Source organism: Sander lucioperca, chromosome 11 (assembly GCF_008315115.2).
Source record: "Sander lucioperca isolate FBNREF2018 chromosome 11, SLUC_FBN_1.2, whole genome shotgun sequence".
NCBI lineage: Eukaryota > Metazoa > Chordata > Actinopteri > Perciformes > Percidae > Sander > Sander lucioperca.
In genome coordinates, this window is record NC_050183.1 from 11297125 (window position 1) to 11321729 (window position 24605).

Sequence of the window (24605 nt, forward strand, 5' to 3'; positions counted from 1 at the left end):
ATTGTTCCTCTTCAACCTGAGGTTCGACTATCGACCGAACCCTCCTTTCCAGCACCTTGGAGTAGACTTTACCGGGGAGGCTGAGAAGTGTGATACCCCTGTAATTGGCACACACCCTCTGGTCCCCCTTTTTGAAAAGGGGAACCACCACCCCGGTCTGCCACTCCTTAGGCACCGTCCCCGACTTCCACGCAATGTTGAAGAGGCGTGTCAACCAAGACAACCCCTCCACACCCAGAGCTTTAAGCATTTCTGGACGGATCTCATCAATCCCTGGGGCTTTGCCACTGTGGAGTTGTTTAACTACCTCAGCAACTTCCACCAGGGAAATTGACGACAATCCCCCATCATCCTCCAGCTCTGCCTCTACCATAGAGAGCGTATTAGTCGGATTTAGGAGTTCCTCAAAGTGCTCCTTCCACCGCCCTATTACCTCCTCAGTTGAGGTCAGCAGCGTCCCATCCTTACTGTACACAGCTTGGATGGTTCCCCGCTTCCCCCTCCTGAGGTGGCGAACGGTTTTCCAGAAGCACCTTGGTACCGACCGAAAGTCCTTCTCCATGTCTTCTCCGAACACTCTCCCACACCCGCTGCTTTGCCTCTTTCACGGCAGAGGCTGCAGCCCTTCGGGCCCTTCGGTACCTTGCAACTGCCTCCGGAGTCCCCTGGGATAACATATCCCAGAAAGACTCCTTCTTCAGTCGGACGGCTTCCCTGACCACCGGTGTCCACCACGGTGTTCGTGGGTTGCCGCCCCTTGAGGCACCTAAGACCCTAAGACCACAGCTCCCCGCCGCAGCTTCAGCAATGGAAACTTTGAACATTGTCCACTCGGGTTCAATGCCCCCAGCCTCCACAGGGATGCACGAAAAGCTCCGCCGGAGGTGTGAGTTGAAAGTCTGTCGGACAGGGGCCTCCTCCAGACGTTCCCAGTTCACCCGCACTACCCGTTTGGGTTTACCAGGTCTGTCCAGAGTCTTCCCCCACCCTCTGACCCAACTCACCACCAGATGGTGATCAGTTGACAGCTCTGCCCCTCTCTTCACCCGAGTGTCCAAAACATACGGCCTCAGATCAGATGAAACGATTATAAAATCGATCATTGACCTTTGGCCTAGGGTGCTCTGGTACCAAGTACACTTATGGGCATCCCTATGTTCGAACATGGTGTTCGTTATAGACAATCCATGACTAGCACAGAAGTCCAACAACAAACAACCACTCTGGTTTAGATCAGGGAGGCCGTTCCTCCCAATCACGCCTCTCCATGTGTCTCCATCATTGCCCACGTGCGCGTTGAAGTCCCCAAGCAGAACTATGGAGTCCCCTACTGGAGCCCCATACAGGACTCCATTCAAGGTCTCCAAGAAGGCCGAATACTCCGAGCTCTTGTTTGGTGCATACGCACAAACAACAGTCAGAGTTTTCCCCCCCACAACCCGCAGGCGTAGGGAGGCGACCCTCTCGTCCACCGGGGTAAACTCCAACGTAGCGGCGCTCAGCCGGGGGCTTGTGAGTATCCCCACACCCGCCCGGCGCCTCACACCCTGGGCAACTCCGGAGAAGAAAAGAGTCCAACCCCTATCCAGGAGTATGGTTCCAGAACCGAGACTGTGCGTAGAGGTAAGCCCCACCAGATCCAACTGGTAGCGCTCCACCTCCCGCACAAGTTCCGGTTCCTTCCCCCACAGAGAGGTGACGTTCCACGTCCCCAGAGCCAGCATCTGCTGCCCGGGTCTGGTACGTCGAGGCCCCTGACCTTCACTGCCACCCATGTGGCAGTGCACCCGACCCCAGCGGTTCCTCCCACAGGTGGTGGGCCCATGGGTTGGAGAGAGAGGTGCCACGTAGCTTTTTCGGGCTGTGCCCGGCCGGGCACCGTGGCAAACCCGGCCACCAGGCGCTCGCTGACGGGCCCTCCATCTGGGCCTGGCTCCAGACGGGGGCCCCGGGCTTCCTCCGGGCAGGGTCACATCATCTCTACCTCGTTTTTTCATAGGGTTTTTGAAATAGACCTAATAGACCTTATTCATTATATTTATAGATAATACAAAAAAGCAATAGGGTAAACCTGTGTTTTGCTAATCAACAACATCCAGTATTCCTCACTCTGATAGTTCCTAGTTGACAGGAAAGGACAACCTCACAAGTAGGGACTTTGTTAGAGGCCCAGGAACACAAACCTGAAATAGCTTTTTTTTAGGTTAAGCTCCCGAGTTCATGAAAAGGCTCCAGCAGTTAAAAATATAAAACAGCAAGCATACATCAGTGTTTGTCCTCTGCTACAACACTACAGATACAACCCAAGAACAAGTCGACAGGTACGATTGCTCAGCGGACATTTTGAGTACCACTCAGGCATACAAAGAATCTCTTATGGTTACTAATTTGACTCATGCTCAAAATAAATGGGAATAAATGTGTTTCCATGTGGAATATGGTCACTTGGCCACATGTAATTATCTTCAGGCAGTTTGAAAATAGCACAGAACTGAATACAGAATACAAAAACCTGTTCATCTCCCACTGTAACTCTTTAAAGTATCTGACACAGTGCTAACAGCATTGAGTAAATCCCTCAAATTCTCCACAAACTTCACTTTCTATGTAGTAATATTGTTTTAGCAAAAAATATTCTATGTATCATAACTGTATGTGTTAGACAATTGCTAATGGGTCAACCCACAAGGCCCTTTTCACAGCAGACATTTTGACTTGTCATAGCAGAAAAAGCACAGGTGTTACTAAAAACATGTACAATGGCTCACTTCCACTGAAATGTCCCAGTCATCATTACTGTTATTAATTACACCTGTGCTTTCCCTGCTATGACATGTAAAGATGTCTGCTATGAAAAACGTCTAAAACATTCAGTAAGGCTGCGCTGCGCTACTTCTTAATGCATTTAGATTATTAGCTGATTATTAATATACTTACTTTTATAGCACATTTTCCTCCTCTTAAAGTTGAGCACTGTGTAGTTGTTGGCATGGATGGTCAGATTGAGCTGCACTGTTAAAACAGCCTCTCCATCTACCTTGCCGGAACAGAAGAGGTCCACTCTAAAGACTGTAGAGAGACAGACTTGTCATTTATTAGAGAAACTTGGTCTCCTGCAATGCAAAATAACCGGGGTTAAATCTGTCAGCAATCACACGTCGGAGATGGACGACGTCAGTGAATTGTAAAGTTTAATCCCACTTCCCACTACTATAATTGGAGAGCGGTGTGTTTCGTTTGTGTGAAGGTGCATATCATGAGAACCGTTCAACCGATCGACTGTACGCTTTGTAGGTTTATTGTTGGAGACTAGGGATACACCGATACCACTTTTCAGACCAAGTACAAGTACTTACATTTAATATTATGATTACCGATATGAGTACTTTATAATCCCTCTGGAGTCTGAGGGTGTTTTCAGACACAGATGATTTTGGCCTGCTGTGATATTGTATTAACACCTTTGTATTTCTTTTATCATTTTTTATTTACTTTACATTTTTATGTAGTCCTATATGCTCCTAGGTTTTTTTGTTTTAATGCTTGACCCAAGGCAAAAGCTCTAAGTAACCACATTGCAAAGGCTTTTTTTAAACAGAGTCCGATGCATCCAGTCCACATATAAACACACCGGGGCTATATTTACTTCCAGCTAACTTCACAGAGAACACTGAGGTCAGAACAGCATCACAGATCTGTATTAATTAGTTATATTCTCTGTCTAGCTCAGCTTAAAACACCAGATCTGCAGCAGGTTACCACGTTGATCACTAACGAGCCTGTTTGTAACCGGTAGGCTACCGACAACGTGATCTTCGCCCGTTTAACTGACGTTACCAGATAGTACGCTTCTGTCCTGCTTGTATTACAGACATTTGAACTCACAACAGACATGGACTCACGGCGGTGCGCTGCTGAGAATGAATAGAGGAAACACTGGAAAGGATATTTACTGTTATTTTAAACGATTAGATTAATTTACCTGTTAATTGAAGGTGCCAGAACGCCGTTCAGGATCGTTCCGGCCCACTTTAACCCCTGTGTGCATATGCGCATATATATATAATTATTTTTAACAGCTTTATACTACTAACCCTGTATGTATGTGATATGATTGCTTCCATTGTTGTATGGCCTGGCTCAGATTAAACCCTTTGTAAAACATGAACAAATGCATACAAAAATGAAATGCAATATAACTTTATTTTATTACCTAATTCCAGCCATAACGGGAAAAGAACATAAATAAACTACTTTAAAGTAGATTTTTCTCGGGGGCTAAATGGTATGGTATCAGTAGACTCGCCGACCAGTGTTTTCCCATACATTCTACCACCCAGGTAGATTGAGACCTGCCCAGGTAGATTGAGACCTGCCCAGGTAGATTAAGACCCGCCCAGGTAGATTGAGACCTGCCCAGGTAGATTAAGACCCACCCAGGTAGATTGAGACCTGCCCAAGTAGATAAATCCGAATTACATTTTTTATCCCAATCAACAATGTTTTCTTTTTACAGCGCACACAGACCAGTGGCCTCCAGCCCCTGCCCCTTATGAAGTCTCACGCCGCCTGCATGATAGCGCCAACATTCCACTTCACGCTCAGAGACTATCATTAGTAGTAGCGTCCTGCTGATGGGACTTTCGTCATGACCAAAAGAACTAGATCGCGGGTACAAGCGGCCAAAATGTTTTTTCAGGAGAGTGGCTGGCGTTTCCCTTAGGCATAGGGTGAGAAGCTCAGTCATCTGTGAGGAACTTGAACTAGAGCTGCTGACTTTTACATCAAAAGGAGCCAGTTGAGGTGGTTCGGGCATCTGGTAAGGATGCCCCCTGGGCGCCTCCCTAGGGAGGTGTTCCAGGCACGTCCAGCTCAGAGGAGGCCTCGGGGAAGACCCAGGACTAGGTGGAGGGATAATATCTCCAAACGCAAAGCATCTACAAGTGCATAACAAAAGGCGTATATTGAACAAACCAGAGGGAACACGGGGCACCTCCCCCTGACTGGAGATGTTGCTCCGTGGTTGGTTCATGGCAACAGGGTTGTCCATAAGGAAGCCAAGTCGGTAGTCAACCTATAGATAAACAAATAATGATGAACAAATGTTGTCAACACACAAATGGGTTGCCTCGCATGTGTGCACAAGTAAGCATGTATTGAAGAGGTTAATCAATCATTTCTGATGCTGAGACTTACCTTTGTCTTGGAATGCCATGAGAAGTGAAGGCTGTTGGTCTCACTGGGCACAGGCAGGGTGAAGGAGAGAGCATAATGATTCACTACATCGTCTCGCACATAGTACAGCTCTGCATCTAGGCCTGTGTCAGGAAAGAGGACATACAATTGAACTTTATGAGAAATATTTTGGAAATCCAGAAGAAGAAAAACCACTACACTGTACTTAAAAGACAACACATTTCTAATTTAGAAGTAGATTTAAACACTCACACAGAGCAAGCCTGAGGAACTAGTAAAATATCCACTCAAACGGCCAGCTTGGATTAAGGGGGTTTCCCCACAATAAAAGAGATGGACTAAACACATCTGTTAGTACTTGAGACCTCTTAGTGCCCAAGTGAAAAAACTTCAAAACGTTCAAGTGAGACAGCATCCAAATATGTCCGCAATTTTCTATCCAGGAAACAAAATTGGACAGGGGAAGGGTTAAGAGGAAGGGAATTGTATGCCTTCGATAAAACTGGACTTGCATACAACATCTACAGTCTGTTTAACTATTCAGTCTTTAGTTAATGTTATAGCTCAGGAGCAGCCATAGTACATGATCATGCATCAGAAAGCTAGATGGGTTGGTACTGTATTCTGTGTTTCTTTCTCATTTACTTTAACAAAGCCAAGCCTAAAAAGTTTTTTTTTTCATCAAATAGTCATACAAGTCTAATGTGTGCTGGTGAAATCCCCAATCCTGGCCTGAGGCAGTGCTATGAGTCCTTGAAAGTGTCTGTCTGGCAGAGTGGGGTCTGCCTATCAGTCTGTGAGTATCTAGTTTAAAGAAAGGGAAAGAATGTGCCCAGGCTCCCCCAATACCCTCGGGCTATCTCAGAGCTCTGGCTCATAGACCTTTCTCACATCAGCTCAATTAAAAACATGCTCAAGCATTTTCCAACTCAGAGAGGGGATGGGTGTTACATAAACTAGTATCTAAACAAGCCAAAGAGTAGCATTGCTGGCTTTCTATTCCATTCATTAAGAAACTGCTACACTTTCACTAAAACCTAATTAAATTTAAATCAGTCCTAAAATTAAATGTTGGTCTATACATGTAAAATTAAAGGTATGGGTAACAAACAATTACTTTAAACAAACATGATTAACTATATGATTATTATGATTGATAAGCTAAACAACATAGATTTGAGCATTGAAGTTAATTCTTGAAAAGATTCAGTCTCAAGTCTCAGAGAAGATAATAAATAATAAAATCGGCTGTCAATGACGCGTTATTACAGAACACACGCAACTTCTAGGCAAGACCCGCCCTTCAATAGCATTCACACGCTACGATTTGCCAGGCCTCCATGCTTATGCAAGGTAACGTAACCGGATGTGCACAGGTCCTATCCCCTGACCAATCGGCTATCCTAACCTTAACCACTCGAGGTCAATGCCTAACCCCAACCAATCGAGCTGCTTCGTAGGGCGGGACTTGCCTAGAAGTTACGTGGGATCCATAATAATGCGTCAATGACAAGTGAGAAAATTCCTGCTAATGGGGACCTTGTGATGCAGGTGAAAGCCCCAGAAATAGTTAAATCTTTGTTGCATTAGGTATAAGTATTACATATTCAAAAAAGTTAACTTAAACCCATTTGTTAGCAAACAGTGAATAATGTACACATCAATCAGATAAACAGTGAGATCAGCCTTCATTTGGAGTTGTGTTTCTGTCCACTTGGAGAATGTATTCACTCTCCTTTTACTGGAGGTCTGTTTTGGTTTGCACCAATTCCTGAGGAAAACATTTGGCTGACTAACTGCTAAATGTTACACTACTAGCTAGTCGCTATGTTTGTCGGCTGGTGCTGAGCAGGCAGGTACAGTCAACTGCCTTCTGCATCTGAAAACGATGCTGATGAGGGCACAGAGTGAACCCAAACAGTAAAGCTGCGGAGCGTAAAAACCAAAACATCATAAGCTGAATGACGTTATGAAGCTCTGTCTGTAGAGCTGAGGTAAACTGCAGAGTTGGGTGATAACACATGCTTAAATATGTGTGGACAAACTATAAACGTAGATTACAACATCTTTAACTTTGAGCATAGCCTTAAATAAGTGACTGGAAAATTGGAATTAGAAAATGCTACAATACATGTCCTTAATTATGATCAAATCTGAATATCTGACATTTTGTTCATAACTCTTGTATGCAGTCTCTCATGTGTATATACATATACATACATAGTCACTTAACATATGTGCACACAGCCAAACAGTTTAGTCCTGTATAATTGCCTTTCTCATGCTCAACTTCATCTACCTCCCTTGTCTCAACATGTGGCCCCACTGCTTTGATACTAATTAAACTATGCAACCAGCCAGGCATAAAAGCCCAAAGAGGACCAGTGTTAGTCTGGCTCAAGTTTGTCCCTCCCACAGCACCATAGCCATCCACCCTAACTGCAACAACTTTGAAACAGGAACGTGAAGGAATGGCAACAGAAGCCTGTCAGCGTACGTAGACTGAAGACAGGGAATACGTTGGTTCGGAGGTTAGGGGAAGTGGAACCATGAAATGCTCACACTCTCTGCTCTCTGGAATGTGAAAACAGCATTAGTAGAAGGTGTGTCTGTAAACAAGATTCTTGTTAGTTAATGTTTGGTCACAACATATAAAGTGCCTGGCTACATCATCATGCTGTTTGCTACTACAGATGCAAACGTCTCTAATGCTAACAGTCTTCTTAAACGCTAATGGAAAAATATCATCATTTTGAATTCCAGTGTGATAACTTGGTAGCGTGTTATGTTTTGAGGGATTATTTCCTGCAGGACATTTCCATTTCTCTCTGCTGGTGTCAAGTGATTAACAATAGCCAGGTCAGAACACACGGTATGACCTGCACTGATCTGAAAACACTGAATTCCAGCACACTTGAGCACAATAAAATAACAATGACAGAGAATTATTTTTACAGTAAAAAAAGTTTTAAAATTTTTGAAAGCTGTTTTTCAAATCTGTTGGTGAAATAAACCTAAAATAAATCTGTTGTGACCTTTTCATTTCAACTGATATCTCACGTTACAGTATATAATCTATTCTGCCTCAGTGGAAACCATTTCTCATCAATTATTCTAATAAAGAGGTCAGTAAGCACATACATGTACAACTATGTATAAAACTAATTTTCTTTGTTCATCTTTGAGCAACTTGGGAGAATTGGTAATGAATTGTTATACATGTGGACATTTCTTGTTTTTGTAACTTTATTTTTTTATCAAACTCAAAAATATTTAACAGAGGGATATTCAATAGAGGGAGAGTCCCATTTACAAATTTACTTTGCAAGTCAGCATCTGAAATAAAGTTCTTGTGTAACCTATACCCTGAGTATACTCTGATTTACGAGGACCATCTATTTGGGTATATCTCTCTCTGGATTTCTCACAGTGAACTAAATATTGTCCGCAACTAAGCATACCCTAACCCCATTCATTTAAATGCCCTTGATCTTTGGATCCTCCCTCCTTGTATCCTGAGCTTGGTAGCCTCTTTCTAACTTGATGGGTCGGTAGAGGTGCACATGCTGTTGACTCTGATGGAGATCAAAATTTGGTGTAGATAACCCTACCCAACTGAATCAAAACCTTTTCCACATCAAAACTGAATCAAGAGTGCATTTACTCCAATTTTCTATGTTTGAATGGCCCATTGCAACCAAAACATATTACCCTTGATCTAGGATCTGACCAGCTAGAAAAACAACAACAACCGAACATAAAGCAAGCTGACTTCCGCCAACCGAAGTCCGACATCATCTTTTAAAAGGCTATTTGTGAAGCTATACAAAATGCTACTGCTTAAAAATTACTATTGGTACCAACACATTAGAGCTGCCGGCACGCACAATCAGGCCACTGCTGTAGGCTACTGAACAGCTCCACTGGAGTATAATTAAAGTGCCTTGCTGAAGGGCACATTGACGCTTCTTTGAGCTCACTCACTTCTCTCCTCCCACATTTAAACATTTTAGTCTTGAAAATATACTGAAAATGGCCATTCCTTTCATATACAGATGTCAACACAAAACTATAACTTACAGCAGCATCTTAGTTTGTCTTAACATCTTGAGTTCTATAAAGTCTTAAGTCGGTCAACATGCAGTGTTCTCTTGCAAGCTGTGGATCACGTTGCAGACTTTGAAAGAGGAGAACAAAAGGTGGCAGTGGCCAGGTGCTAAGGTCCAGGGCGGATATAACAAAGACCCTCTTGTGCACACAGTCGACACTATACCTCCCAAAGCCTTCATCCCTGAGCGCTCAGGAGATAAACACTCCCTCCAGCCTCTCACTAGGAAGATATTGGTGACATTAACCAAGGAAGGAGAAAATGAGGGCCCGCGTGAAACTCTATCAACTGGAAATTCCAAACAGCAGGGGAGAGGGGTTATGTACGAAGGATTTCAAGATATCAGACATACAAGAAAAGCTATTAACTGAGGAGACCAGAATTTGGTCTGTGATTGAAAAAGACATTGCGTAACGTAACCAATGCTTAAATCTTTATGTATTAATAAGCATTCTGTCAGCCGACAGGTGAAAAAACAAGAATATTAAAGAATATTATTACTGCTCCTGTCTTCATTAAGTAAGATTAATCATTGCAGCCCAAAGCGATACAACAAGCAACACAAAGCAATTCAAAATCAAGAAGAACAGCTCGATCAGGTTGGTTGGGTATGGTCTAAACACATATCTTCAATTCACTGTACAAAAACATCTCAACAAATGCTGTCATGTCAAGTTAAAAGTGGTTCACAATGTGAAAAATGCCATACAGCTTTCTCACAATCATTCATACCAAGATATCCATTACCAAAGACAGATTCAAATCAAGCAGATGATTGACATAACAGGGAAACTTTGACATGAGAGATATATATATATATATATATATATATATATATATATATATATATATATATATATATATATATATATATATATGAGAATGATGACATATTCAAACCAAATTGAGAATATGCAAGACGTTAAGCAGTGATTGAAATGTTAACAAGACTTGCTAGCTTTATAGCTTTATAAAATAAAAGTCCATATCCAATAGCAGTTATCAAATAGCAATCGTCTGCTCTAATAACATCCATTCTAACAAGAGGCATTAGGAAATCACCTGACATGCCATCCACAGAGATGGAGGACTTGAGAATTGTTTTGCTTTAACTCTGCAGGATTGGGGTACGGAGACCGGGTACATCATTTGAGTGGTTGTGTAGTAACCTTTGAGGTAAGACCGGGTACATCATTTGAGTGGTTGTGTAGTAACCTTTGAGGTGTGGTTAGCATTTGAATCTTCCTGAAGAATAAAACAGCATGAATCTGAAGAAAGCGATGACAGCCACTCTGGTTTACACTGCCCCCCAGACATAACACTACACACAAAAAGGGAGAGTCACATAACAGTAATGGATGGAAATGCGCATTAATTCACATCGTCTTTTTGCAGATTTTCTGGAAATTCAGTTCAAATTTGCAATAACTTAAGATGGAAATTGGACTACTGAGTTTTTTTCACTGGCAGCCGCAGACCTTTCTTTCCAAAGGAAATGTTAGGCACAGACAATCTTTAGTGCATGTCCCAACAGAAATCCAACAAAAGTTTCTTTACCTTCAGTAATTGAAGAAAAGCATCAGTATCAAAGTGTAAAATAAAAAGGAAAGTGCAGTAGTAATGTAGAATAAAGTTATTATCATGATCAAAAATGTTTTCTGAAAAGCCAAAGACATTAACTAAGTTTTTACAGCAACACTGGTTGCAAAAATAGTCGCATCTGAAAACATCTTACAGCTGGAAGAAAAACACACATTAAGTCACAATGTCTGTGGTTTTCTTCGATTCACTTCAAAAGAAACCATACATCAGTTTCCCTCTTTTATTCAATGAAGTGGCCCAAGGGCACTAGGGCAGGCATGATGAAGGCAGGGAAAGGAATCTGAGCAAGCCTGTCTGCCGCTGTCCCTTTATAGGCACCTCGTTGATGCTTATTTGTTGCTTAAAGGGGCTCCTTAGTTTGCTCAACAAATATCAAATGGTTTACTGAAAATATGATTAGCAGTTTGAGGCAGACTAACGGGTAATTTAAGAGGTCACACGCACACCATCACACCCATCTATTTGTGGATGCTGTTTTACATGGGCAGCTTTATTAGTACAGCCGCAGTTTGAAAGCGCCGGTTGTGTGCCCAAGGTCAAATCTTTTTTTTTTTTTTTTTTTCGTTTAGAAAGGTGTGTTTCCTAACTAAATTATCTTGTGTTTTAGAAATGCTACAGAAACTAGAAGGTGAAAAATATCTGATTTCAACATCTACTGCTTCATTTCCACAACATAACAGCAAAATTAAATTAAGCATGGCAGTGGTCTGAATACAATTATAGTTTAACTCAAATGTTTGCTGTCATACAGACACGATTTTATATTTCCAATGCCAATATTCCGATTTTAACACAAGGGCAACATTTTATAAAATGGGTGGTTGCTTCAAAAGAATCTGCTGTAAAGCAACCACCCTGCACTCAGACAAAAGGCTGTGAAAGCCGGGGCTCCCCTATTCAACCACAGGATCCTTGGAGAGTGAATGCTGCTGCCAATCATTCCTCACTGTTCACAGGCTCCTTTTCAAAGGCCCTGCTTTCCTTTCAGCTCTTTGGAGAATGGAGGGGAAGGCTGCTTAGCTGACATGCACTTGGCTCTTCCAAATACAAGGATGATTTTACACACTTGTTCACATTTTCTAGGACCTGGATATTTCCATTTTTGCATGCTGTTATTGACCTACTGCTACTCACCTGATCAGGAGACACTAATCGGTGTACCTCATTAGAATCTCTCAACAACTGTAACTGCACAAAACATGTTTCCTCTTCTTCCCACAAGCAAGGTATTGGAAAAAAATATTTTAATAGGGAACAGCTTATTTTGTCTACACAATAGTAATTTTGGTTGGGGACTGTAAAGCCCAGCACTACTACAGTGAGCAGCAGTGAGTATGCCATGCAAGAACTAGAAAACGGACTGTGTTTACTTTCCACCAAGAAAAATTCCTCAGAGTAATGTATTTGGTCAACCATGGAAAACTGTGCTCAAAAAGGTCATTGTTATAGGAGACAGCAAATGAATGTACAGAAATCTTATATTTTACTTCATCCCTCATCTTCTCAATGAGCACATGGATGGTCAGAATGCCAGGAAACAGAGAAAGAAAGAAGGCTATTGTAGCCCGCAAAACTAATGTCATGGGCCTTATATAAATGGAGTCTAAAGCTCACCCCTATGTTTAGTGAGCAGTGGGACGCAGTGTCTCCTCTCGCAACAATCGCAATACATTTCTGAACAACCTTTAAAATAAGTTGTAGAGTGACCTTTATGATACAAATTGACATATCATAGCTGCTTGAGCTTAAAAAGTTAGTTAAATTAGCTGATTGACAGAAAATTAATCACAACTATTTTGATAATCATTTAAGTCATTTTTCAAGCAGAAATGCCCCTGAAAAATATGACTGGATACAGCTTCTCCAATATGAGGATTTGCTGCTTTTCTCTGTTTTATATCATTGTAAACCTCATATCTTTCGGGTCAGACAAAAGAAGACATTTGAATATATGCCATGTGTGGTCTAAAAAACTGTTATGGCCATTTTTATGGTGATTTACAGACTCTTCCCTGGGACTGAAATACACCTGTTCATTTCCTGTCCAGGACTACAGTATATATCTACTCAAATATAATATCTTTTACGATATGTTAGCAAACACAGCAACGCACATGATTACATCTGTTACGTTTCTGCATTCAATTAGTTCAGCACAGTGGCGTTTAAAGAGACTCTTTCAATGGCGCTGGTTCAGCAATCAGGAACGTACAGCCTGGTCTTAGAATGGATTTTTTTCGGTGGGTCTTGCAATTTGCCATGTTTTGTAAAAGCAACAGGTAGCATGGCTTATTAGACATTTTTCAACTGCTGTCCAGCAAAAACAGATTGTATGGGTTAAGTATGGCTTAAGTAACTACATTGGAGCTGCCAGCTGCAACACAATTCAAACCTAGGATGCAGGTCTTGAGACACAGCTGATATTGGAGCGGCAGGTAGGAATGCATGTGGAGAGTTTTGTTCTTGTGACAGACACTTCACTCTCTATTAGTCATATGCAAAAACTATTAGGGATGCTTCTGCCTGCAGTTCATCCATAGACAAACACGCTGTGCATGCAAAACCCTGTTTCAATTCAGGCATGACTTTTTTCTGTTCCTTAACAACCCCTTGACAGGCTGCTTGTTAAAAGATATCCAAAAGAAATCTTGAATGGAGAGTCCATCTGCTCAAAAAGCAGAGAGACCACAGAAAGACTTCATATGTTGGTGAGATCACTTTTTCCCCCATCACAATAATGTCTCTTCTGGGAAATACAATTTTTATTTGAATTTTCATTCATTTGCAATGAATAGAAATCCTGTGGAGACAATGGATTTCAAGAAATGCCAAATTGGAGCTGAGTGGGGATACTAATGGGATTTAGCAAAAAAACTGACCACTCACTTGTGTGTACCGGTAACCGATTTCTTGTTGACACTGCTATTAATCTGTGGTTTAGCCCAATGGGAATCTCAGCTCTTGTGAATTGAAATGTTGAAAACACTGGTTTCATTTAAACATGATGTATTGTTCAGCCCTACATGTATGATAACAAAAGACATTTTGACATGCCATACCATGACAATCATTTTATTATTTATAACTGTGCTTTTCCTACTATGACATACCAAAATGTATTCCATGAAGTCCTATTGTGCATGCTGGCTCACTGGCATGGCTTATTGGGATGCTTATGTGGAACAGAGTTATCAAAAAGTTATTAATTACACCTGTGCTTCTCCTGCCATGACAATATCAGACATAATCAAGCCGTCTAGCATGTGGCACCTGTTCTTTTGGTCCTAAGTAATCCATATGCTATATTTTAAATCACAAATTAGTATGCACTAAACTACAAGCTTGGAAATAAAACTAATTTCAATTTGCGTCAACACAAAGTGGCACCGTCCCTACTTTCTACCCCCCTTCTTCCGGCGGCCTAGCTCAGACCACACCCATATTCAAACTTTGATCTGAACTACACACCAGTAAAGTATTGTGACTGCATCTTGCAGGGTTGTGACGCTATGGCAGTGACAAAATCTGTCTGCAGACAGACATGTAAACACCTGGCAAAGTACTCAAAACCGTCTTCAGGACACACACACACACACACACACACACACACCAATACCAGCGTCGCTGTCATGCTGGTAATAAAGAAAACATATGGAGCAAATGTAAACATGCCCAAATACACTATGCTACCTTGAACATGTTCTAATGTCCCAGCAGCATAATCAGAATGTCATCTAGTCCCTACCCTTGTATAGCCAACAAATTTATTAGATTACCATTCCTTTTTTGTCTACGGAAGCTGTAGGCAATAGGCATACGTACGTTGTTGAAGTCTGAGACCTTTGCTGTACCAGCTGGTTTAAAAACAAAAGCAAACTCTGGATCTCTACATGAATCTGCAGTAAGACTCCCCAGCAGCATTTTGCCAACGTGAAGTTGATGCCAGTTTTACTTCCCTCCAACATCATGGACGTTTCTGTCCACACATACTTTTAGCTCTGCACACATAGTTGTCAAACATTAAGAGATTTCTCCACACGACCAGACACGGTTTCAAGCAAACCACAAGAGAGGCCCTGGTCTGGCAGCAGAAAGATTAACTATAGCATGATGGAGAACAAGAGGAACCCAAAGAGACAGATTCAGCCTATGGTCTAACACCAGTCAGATTATAGAGGAGGAAAGAAGAGCAACAGTAAGTGATGAATGCTCTGTTTAAAGTGTCATCCAGGTTATCTGTTTACATATTTTAAAGCATCCCAAGAGCTGGTAAATCTACCATGAATTTGCATCAATAGGATGCTCATGATCAAGTTCAAAAATGTGATGATGATGATGCCACTACAAAATGATAATACTTTTATTTACAGCAGCATACACACAGAAACTGCTAAATCAGCTTCCTCCATCCACAAAGACATTACGCACTTCTACCCGTTCATTAGGGTGTAAAGTGCCACTCAAATGGTAAATAACTAGTTTCAAACTGCACTCTCAACATATCTTCAGCAAACCCTAAATTAACAATTTAGGATCAATCCATAGACTGGCTCGACCTTGGCACCAGGATAAAGAATATTAGCCCATTTTTTTTACATTCACAGACACCATTATAGCCAACTTAACAAGGACACCTACACTTGAACAGCCAAATTGTGAATTAAAAACAGTGCAAATTCACGTCCATTTTGCAGGTCTTGCATCTTTGCGTACAGTATGGCTTGAATACTAAGGGTTAGGGTTAGGTTAAACCACTAACCCTAACCCTTGAATACTAATGCCACATATGCCACAGCGCCTCTGGCCCAAATCATCAACATAAGACAACTTTGTGTAGCTGCATTATGGACAAGAAGACCACCATCAACACAATGAATAACACTTATCTACCTGCAGCTCACTTCATATTACCTAAAACTGACACTCAACCACAAATATCCCATTCTGTTTAGGTAGTTAGTTTTAAATGTATGGTGTAGTCACTTTCTACTATTCCTGGTGACACATCAGCAGCCCAGTGTTGGGAAGCTGCTTCAAGCCTGTTTTGATGATGGAACTTTTGGCTTTCTTGTGTGAGGGACTATTACATATCTACTGTTGAGCCTACATTGTATAACAGTTGCACTGATTTGGATCTTTATAGTCATGCTAATATAATATAGCACAGCTCATAAAAATCAATTACCGCCCAGATACAGTATCTACTATTTCTGAAATGGCATAAGGTACATTACAGGGCAAATGTAAATCTTACATATACCCACAGGATAAGGCATTTTTCTTCTGTTATGTTATTATTACTATTATTTAAGAGTGTCCAAGTTTCCACTTTTTCCATTTTACATATGACAGTTAACGTTACAGCAGAACTCTCTTTGGCTCAAAGTGAAATGCTCTACTGTGGGCAATGGGAACATTAACACCCAAATTACATTATTAACTTGTACACTATGGGTGTCCTTTAAACACAATAGGAGTGATTTGTAATGTGAGTTCAGTACCATCTCTTTTAGAAGGAGAAATGCAGATGTGAGGGACACATTGACACAACTGCATCACAACACATACACACACACACACACACACACACACACACACACACACACACACACACACAGGTCTCAAAGTTTGAAGACAGCTGGCTGTGCATGCAGGCCTTCTTACCCAAAAGCTTCTTCACCTCGTCAACACTCATGTATATGTTGACACTAGGCTGGTTGTTGTTGACGCCAGAAGAGCTGCTCGGGTTGGCGAGGCAGCCTGCTCCTTCCAGCAGCAGGAGGAAGCAGAAGCCCCCGAGCCTCCACAGCACAGAGTGCGGCCAACCTCGGGACTCAGGCGGGGTGCCAGAGCCGTGAATCAACCCCAACATATCACTGGTCCACTGGCTCCTCGCAGTTGTTCTCGCCTCGGTGTTCCCCAGTCGCCAATTTCTTTCTCATCCGTATCTGAAGTTAATCCCGGGAGGCAACATTACTAGTTACTTTACGCCGCAGCGCCACTTTTACCCTTAACTCCTTTTCCACTAGCCTGTTTTTTGTCCTCTCTTGCTAGCAGAGACAGGCTAAGTTAGCCGGAGCAGGCTAACTTTTGTCGGGTTGTGCTAGCTAACTGTCCGCGGTCAGACTGTCGTTATATGTTGGAATGTAAAAGTTTACGACGCTTTCCCAGCACAGAAAATACACAACGGATATCACCACATTGAGGCGCTTTGTTTTGTGCAGGCAAAAACGAAAGAATGATTAAAAAAAAATGCCCTAAAGTAGCATACTAGCTAATACATCCAGCTTTCTCCCTCCATGGCTTTTCCTACTATCTCAGTTTTCACCCGGAGCAGGAGGGAGGGGGGGGGGGGGGCGCGGGGGCACTCAGTGCTCTGACCAGCCTCTGACTACAGAAGTGGAATGCTGCCTTCAGGTGCTGTCGGACATATTTTTTACAAACTGTAAAGAACGAACCAAAAAAGGATATAACCAGTTTGTGTTATCACATTAAAAGTAAGCACTAAAGCCAAACAAAACGGAATTATATATTGATAATTGTTGTCATTGTGTAATTATGTTACATGTGTTGTTACCTTTAACTTAGTTGTCGAATGAATGTAGCCTATATCAGCAATAGTGCCATATCATGTTAAATATTATAATATAAATAAAGTATATGCATTTAATACATTGATGATTATCCTAAATATGCCAAAATGCAAATTCTGCTATATAATAAGAAGTCCGCTTTTCAGAGGTAGAGGGGCATATTTTAATCGGGGACACCGAAACTAGTCGTAAGACATCAGCTTTTATTAAATAATACGATTAAATGAAGGGTGTTCTGTATGCTTTTAGTTTGGGTCAGGTCAGTGGTCTTCAGCCATGGGCCATCAGTGATGGGAACAGTGTGAGGTACTGGGCAACTGCCCTGCCCTTTTATCTTGGCTGTCATTTTAAAAAACACATTTTTCATCCGCATGTTGCTGTTCCATCTGGTCAAAGATAGAATGAAAATAAACACTAGGCAAACATGGATAATTGAAAAGCAAAATGTAGTATTTTTTGTAAAAGCATACAGAATACACACAATACTACACAACATTCAATTGTAATGTAGACTACAGCATAATACATTTTATGGGTTTTACAGTATTATGGTGGCAGTGTGGGTAGTATTACAGTAGCTTCATACAGGCCTATTGCTATTAACTAACTAAGGAAGTTTGGCGCAACATACACATTATGTAGAATACACAAGTGTCTCAGTAAGTTTTGGGTGACCACAAGCCTCCAAAACAGCTTCAGTGCTCTCTGGAACTACTGGAGGGCTAAACACCACCTAGTTTTGTTTTTTGATGATGGTTGTGGAGTTTGTAAAATCCATCATCTTTACATAGATGTTCAACAGGATTGAGTGTGGTTAATGTGAAGGCCATAGCTTATATTTTCAAGCCATTCAGTGACCCCCTCCTGCTTTGTATGGAAGCATCGGCATTTGTTGTTTCTTATGTAGGGCTTCCCTTTAACTTGCCGCCTGTCGAGTGCCTGGGTAGCTCACCTAGAGCGCGCGCACGTAGTATATAGAGGTTTACTCCTCGATGCAGCGGCCTCGTGTTCGACTCTGACCTGCGGCCCTTTGCTGCATGTCATTCCCCCTCTCTCTAAAAATGAAAACCTAAAATGCCCCAAAAATAATCTTGGCACAAAACGTGCCACCTGTCTGTATGTAGAGGCCTGAGGGGGAGTAGAAGTGCCATTTCAGAAAGTCTGATGAGGATTTGTCATTTAAGAAATCCATTGTTACTTGGGTGGGATCAAAAACACAGATCTGCTGCCCATGTGTGTTTTCTTCCATGAGGCATGTCCCTATCGGGTTCATTTAGATAAAAGTTAGATATAGGGTTTATTTTTTGCCAGTAGCACTGTGTACACAGCTACCCAACAATGGGACCTAAAGTAGGCACTGACAGTAGTAACTAATAGTTTAAATTCTAAGTATGATGGACAGTGTTCCTTCTTAAATATATATTTAAAAGAATGAACTCTCATTCATTTAACTGTTGCCATGCATCACAGCTGGCTTTGGTCTTGCTTGCCTCATCTTGATAAACTATCGTTAATATACTTCCAATCAGGTGATTTTTGCAACTTTTAAACTAACTGTCTCTTTGAATAATTGTTAACAGCTAGTATTTGCTTGAAAGGAAAAATGCAGGTTCTATGAATAAATGTAAAATTGATACTGTAAGACCTTGTCTACTTTCCATTCTTCGATGTATTCCAGGAACAAATATTAACCCAACAAGACACCAGAAGCACAAAACATTTTAACATTTTTATTATTAAAATATTCACCTACAAAATGGCCTATAAACACTATTTACAGAATAGCGAGCAGTGATGCCTGCTAAGACACAGAGAAAGATATGTATACACAGAAAATACTGTGCACCATTGTCGGAGGAAGAGATGAATTTATGGAGTGTGGAGAAAACATACAATTCCCATCGTGTTTATAAGGAGATCAGGGGGCAGGTATAAGGAAAAGATTGGGACTCGGAACACTCTACAGTTATTTCCCTGAGGGACAAAACCTGCAGCTGAATCACAAATAATATAAACCTCTCCTAATGTGTCAGCACGGACATGGAAATGAGGTATATAAGGTCTCTGTGCAGTACAACGGACTGCTTAACATTAATATTTGCATACTGTACGTATGTGTTTGTGTGAAAAATCAGTCATCACACACACAAATGATAAATGATGTGGGCCATTTTTCATTTGATTGACTGAAGTCCTCTCATGAAGAATAGAGCTACAAACACAGCTCTCAGGAATGAACAAACACAACCTTATTTTCAGATGAATGATGATCTGTTTCTAAAATGTTACAGTAGGTTCCGACAGGGTTTCTCAGCACAAAAATGACCATAATCAGTTACTTCAAGTAGTTTATAAACACCAAAATTGAAGTTAGGTTTTTCACACGACAGTGATGACAGTCCTTTCATCCGTATCCAAGTGCTCTAGAAAAAGAAGACGAAAAAAAATATTTGTATGATAAATGTTGAAAATCTTGCAATTTTCTATAGTCGCAGACAGAGACTTTTTGTGATTGGAGGAAACACGTCACCACAAAAATATCATTATGTTGGTTGTATTAAAAAAAAAAAACCTTTATTGTTGTCTGCCTGTTCTTCTGCCTGTTAAGAAAGTTAATATCAGTGTGTGAAAAGAATTGCATTGCTTTATTTGTTAAAAACAACTTCAACACTGTTCAGACTTTTTGAACTCACTCTGACTTTTCTTTGGAGGCATGGGTTCACAAATCTCTCGATAACAAACATCCTGCTGTACTTTATATGTCCTTTTGTACCTGCGTAGAATAAAAAAACATGCACGATTAGTTACAAGTATAATCTCTGCTTTCCTCCAGCTTCGCAATTGAGACAAAACAGTATGTCATGATGAGCATGCAAGGCCAGAACAGGAGAACTGTGCCTAATATATGACTTACAGGTAGTGGCACACTCCACCCTCCCAGACAGGCACACTCTTCGTTTCAGAGTAGAGACGGGTACAGGGGTGCGGCACTCGCTGGCACACTGCAAACAGTGGGTCACACAACAGGAGGTATGAATGTTTGAAGTATTGTCAGCAAGGAAAAGTCTGCTGGATGGTTTAGGAGTCAAGTGGGAGGGAGCTAGGCCCTTCTCTCTGGCTGATGAATGGTTTTAGGAAAGGAATGTTTAAACAATCTGATGCTGGATGTTTAGGTTAAAGGACTCTAAAGGGGCGAGGGTATCTCCAGTGCCTCCTCATACACAGCTTCATCACCATCTAATTATTACTTTTAAAGACGCTTTTAAAAAGCTCAAATTTTAGTGCTACCGAGGCAATTTATTGTATGTCAAATTGTCCATAATCCTTCATCTGCTGTGACTTTTCTCATTTATAACAACTACACTTTTTGACTTATTAAGTCAAAAGAATCTGATAGACATCCATTTATATCTCAGCCAGTGTATCCAGTACAAAGTCCACTGATATTTTAAAATGCTTATTATTGTAGACTCATCAAACTACTGTATATACATGCAAGCTTATTATAATGACATTAAGCTAATAAGTATCAATGCACACAACAATCACACACATTTTCTTCTGGAACTCACAAAAATAATTCATTTTTTTATAAGAACTGTGATGTGCTAAAGGTTGTTGTTACAGGAGGTTGTGATTTTATAAAGGAGGAGACACCAATGATCTAAATAATTATGTCTATAAATCCATTCATGTTGAGCAAGAAATTACATGTTATTCATGCTCCTAAATTAGAATTGTATCTATGCATTAATATTGGTAGCATATAATCAACTACTTTGATAAACGTAAACATGTTTCCATGATCATTAATTCAATAAGGCATAGTACACTGTAGCTAATTCATTTCTACTGTATCATCCATATAAAGTAGTACTGTAGTAGCAATGTTCAGTTTTACAGACACATTTAATACAAGCTGGTGGCTTAAGGCATAACAGCAGTAGTACAGTAGATCTTAAAACTTAATGAGAGTGTACTTGGGGAGATTCCCATCATCTAAAGATTTGGGAATTTAGACTGTTGAGGGATTTGATTTATTTGAGAGAAATAAGGCTCTCTTATGAAGACAGGAACCCACTTTCTTCATTAATAATATTGTTGTGTGATATTAATTTTGGTCATTTTGAACTATTTGAGCCTAGTCTCGCATTGCTATCTCCACAGCGCTGTGTCAGCTTATCTATTCTAGAATAGGGGGGAAATAGATCCATCCAGCGCGGCAGGCTTTATCCCAGCAATGTTGCATTCGTTGAGCCAAACTAATTAAGCTGAAGATTAACCAGTGAGACACAGGAAAGACAGATGGAGTCAAATCAGAAGAAAGAAGGATATTGTTGCCAGATAATATACTGCTGCCTCATACAGTCCCCGGAACATTCAGAAGAAATTAATAATGTTACACTGTCTCCCTGAAAAAAAGACTATAATACTATAATATAGTGCTTTGTGCCTTCGTTGACAGTGTATTCATGTTGTACATTCATTAACCAAGCCATTTAGAAATGTCAGAAGGGTCAACTGTCAGTGGAGCGTGTTTCCTGCTTTTAGGAAACCAGAGGTCTATACATAGCTCAGTACTCTATGTCAGTTTACATGATGTCATGCAAATCTAATTTAAAATATACTGTAAATTCCCACCTTGAAATGCTACAGTTACATTGAGAGAAAACACAAAGACAGGACTGTAAATCCTGCACTCGTGACATACACACAGCTGGTGAGCGGACATATTTTACCAAAACCTCTTTGGAGAAGCAGGTTTATACCTATTTGAGTGGGCTTGAAGGCTACCAATAAATGTAATGCTTTTTGGGGAAAAAATTTAAAAGGGGTTGTATTGTTTTCACTTGAAATGGCATTATAGTATCCTTCCAGACCTCATTTATCCTGACCAGAGTGACGGGGGACTTGGGCTGATCCTAGCAAGCATTTATATAGCTTCCAGTCCAGCTGATCGAACAAACACAGGGAGATCATGCAACTCTAAACTGCTAGCATGTTAGCATTGCCACTGTGAGCATGTTAGCATACTGATGTTAAGTGCAGCCTTACAGAACTGCTAGCATAGCTGTAGACTCTTAAGCTTGTTAAGACAAGAGAGATAGTACAATACTTTATGTATATGTTTTAAAAATAACATTTACATCTAATGCCACATAGGATAGGATATAGATAATGGATGGATGGATTTACATGGATGTTACTGACTTTACTTATCAACTTGTACATCAGATGTTTAAGACAAACATTGATCTCCCTGCAGAAACCATGTGTTTTAAATCTTGGCTATCCAGTCCATTTGCCAAAAAGCAGCCTACTTTCACTGGACCCACCCGTGTGTATGCGTAAGTGTAGAGAGGAAGCACATAAACTTACACAGTTCACACTGTCTGCCCTTGAACCCTGCTGCGCAGTCGCAGATGAAGGAGTCGCCTCCATTCACACATGTGCCCCCGTTCTGGCAGGGCAGACTGCGACAGTCCTGTGGCAACTCTAAAAGACAACAGCTGTCATCAACATCCACAGTACTAAAGGAGTAGGGGGCTCAAGTTTCAGACCCACTACTTAACATTATCTACAGCTGTTACACCACTTCCCTCCTGAATGTAACATCCTGTCTTTCAAGGTTAGCATCCTCATTGATATTTTAATCACAGCGCTTGGCTAACACACACAACACTAGTAATAAATGACATGTCTAAAGACTAGTTATGTATTAACTAGTCTTTTTCCAACAGGAAATGAATCTAATGTATGTGCACCACATCAGCTGGGATCAATTACAAGAGCAGATGTGCCACCAAAACACCTACCAGGCTTCGTTCTTAAACCTTCTTCTTGAATCTCTAATGCAAGGCTGATTTTGTTTGTTGTTTCTTCCATCTTCTCTAATCTAATTGGTGGGTCAGGTTCTGCAAGGCAAAACATTTCCTGTCATGAATCAGCGTAAAAAGACAAAATGTAGACATGGTACTAAGAGACTAAAGTTTTGGTGAACATTCCTCAGCCTGGAACAATGAAACATGACATTACTGATTTGACAAAATGGTCAAAATCATATTATGACATCATGGGCGTAACATCATTAAAAAGGGCCTAACAATTCTAGAAAGGAAGCTTATTCTCAGGAGCACAAGATAACATCTGTTTAACAGTTGTTTTGGTTCTGTTGAGGCTATGGGCTATAAACCACTGCAGTGGGATGCATTAAGTGAAAATACATGACAAAAATCATCATCATTATTTGAAAATTAAAGAGAAAGAAAAAAGTTTATTCCTGAAAGTTATTGTTTTCTGATAAAGCAGACAACATGTGTCAGATACTGTGGGTCTGTTTGTGTGAGAGCACAAAGGTCCAGTTTCCATTAGAGGACTACCTATATTTCATCCAGACAGGCCACGGTTACAACCATATGGTTATAGGACCATGGCCTAAGTTATTCCATCTGCATCAAGATAAGCAAATAAGATACGTTTTCATTGTTTGAACATCCTGAGCCAACCACAACTGTTTCAATATGTTGGCGTAGCATGTTAGTTTAAGATGTCAGAGAATGCAGTAATGTCTGAACTGATCTGGCTTTAGAAGCACAATCAATTACTTTAATAGGTAGTTATGGCAACATGACAGCATTACTTTTTGCTGGAAATACTGTATAAATGCATGTAATGTTTTTGGAAAAATGTCAAACAGTGTTACAGTAGTGACTTACTAAATGTTAATCACATGTTTGCTCATACGCAGCGCTGGAAGAAGTATTCAGATCCTTTACTTAAGTAAAAGTAACTAGTAACTAAAGCTGTAACAGATGAATGTAGTGGAGTAAAAAGTACAATATTTCTCTCTGAAATGTAGCGGAGTAGAAGTAGAAAGTGGCATGAAAAGAAAAGACTCAAGTAAAGTACAAGTACCTCAACATTTGGACTTAAGTACAGTACTTAAGTAAATGTACTTAGTTACATTCCACCACTGCTCATACATGTACTTACTAGTACGATGTCGAACGGCTTTTCGAGGCAATTGAGTGAACTTGGCTGTTATCTTTCCCCTTCTGTCAATGAGCTCTGTGTATCTGCAACATAGAAACCATGCTAACTGTTTA

At 40.8% G+C, this 24605-nt stretch overlaps 2 protein-coding genes across 6 annotated transcripts in view; both read right to left on the reverse strand.

Moving 5' to 3' along the window:
- Positions 1-17271, reverse strand: part of ryk (receptor like tyrosine kinase) — a 41057-nt gene extending 23786 nt beyond the window's left edge. The window contains exons 1-4 of one of the 2 annotated variants that reach the window (XM_031311591.2): positions 16571-17271; positions 5197-5318; positions 4975-5074; positions 2938-3069 (exon numbers count right to left, since the gene is read on the reverse strand). In XM_031311591.2, coding sequence (XP_031167451.1) covers positions 2938-3069; positions 4975-5074; positions 5197-5318; positions 16571-16778 — 562 coding nt within the window. In that variant the 5' untranslated portion in view covers positions 16779-17271. The remainder of the gene's footprint in view (positions 1-2937; positions 3070-4974; positions 5075-5196; positions 5319-16570) is intronic. The other variant, XM_031311590.2, reaches the window with a different exon arrangement.
- Positions 17272-19214: 1943 nt separating this feature from the next.
- The window catches only part of sned1 (sushi, nidogen and EGF-like domains 1), a 59294-nt gene continuing 53903 nt past the window's right edge, over positions 19215-24605 (reverse strand). For 3 of the 4 annotated variants that reach the window (XM_031311517.2, XM_036007290.1, XM_036007288.1), the window contains 7 exons: positions 24493-24575; positions 23316-23414; positions 22879-22995; positions 20414-20504; positions 20193-20272; positions 20072-20099; positions 19215-19922 (listed from right to left, as the gene is read on the reverse strand). In XM_031311517.2, the coding sequence (XP_031167377.2) occupies positions 20074-20099; positions 20193-20272; positions 20414-20504; positions 22879-22995; positions 23316-23414; positions 24493-24575 (496 nt within the window). In that variant the 3' untranslated portion in view covers positions 19215-19922; positions 20072-20073. The remainder of the gene's footprint in view (positions 19923-20071; positions 20100-20192; positions 20273-20413; positions 20505-22878; positions 22996-23315; positions 23415-24492; positions 24576-24605) is intronic. The other variant, XM_036007289.1, reaches the window with a different exon arrangement.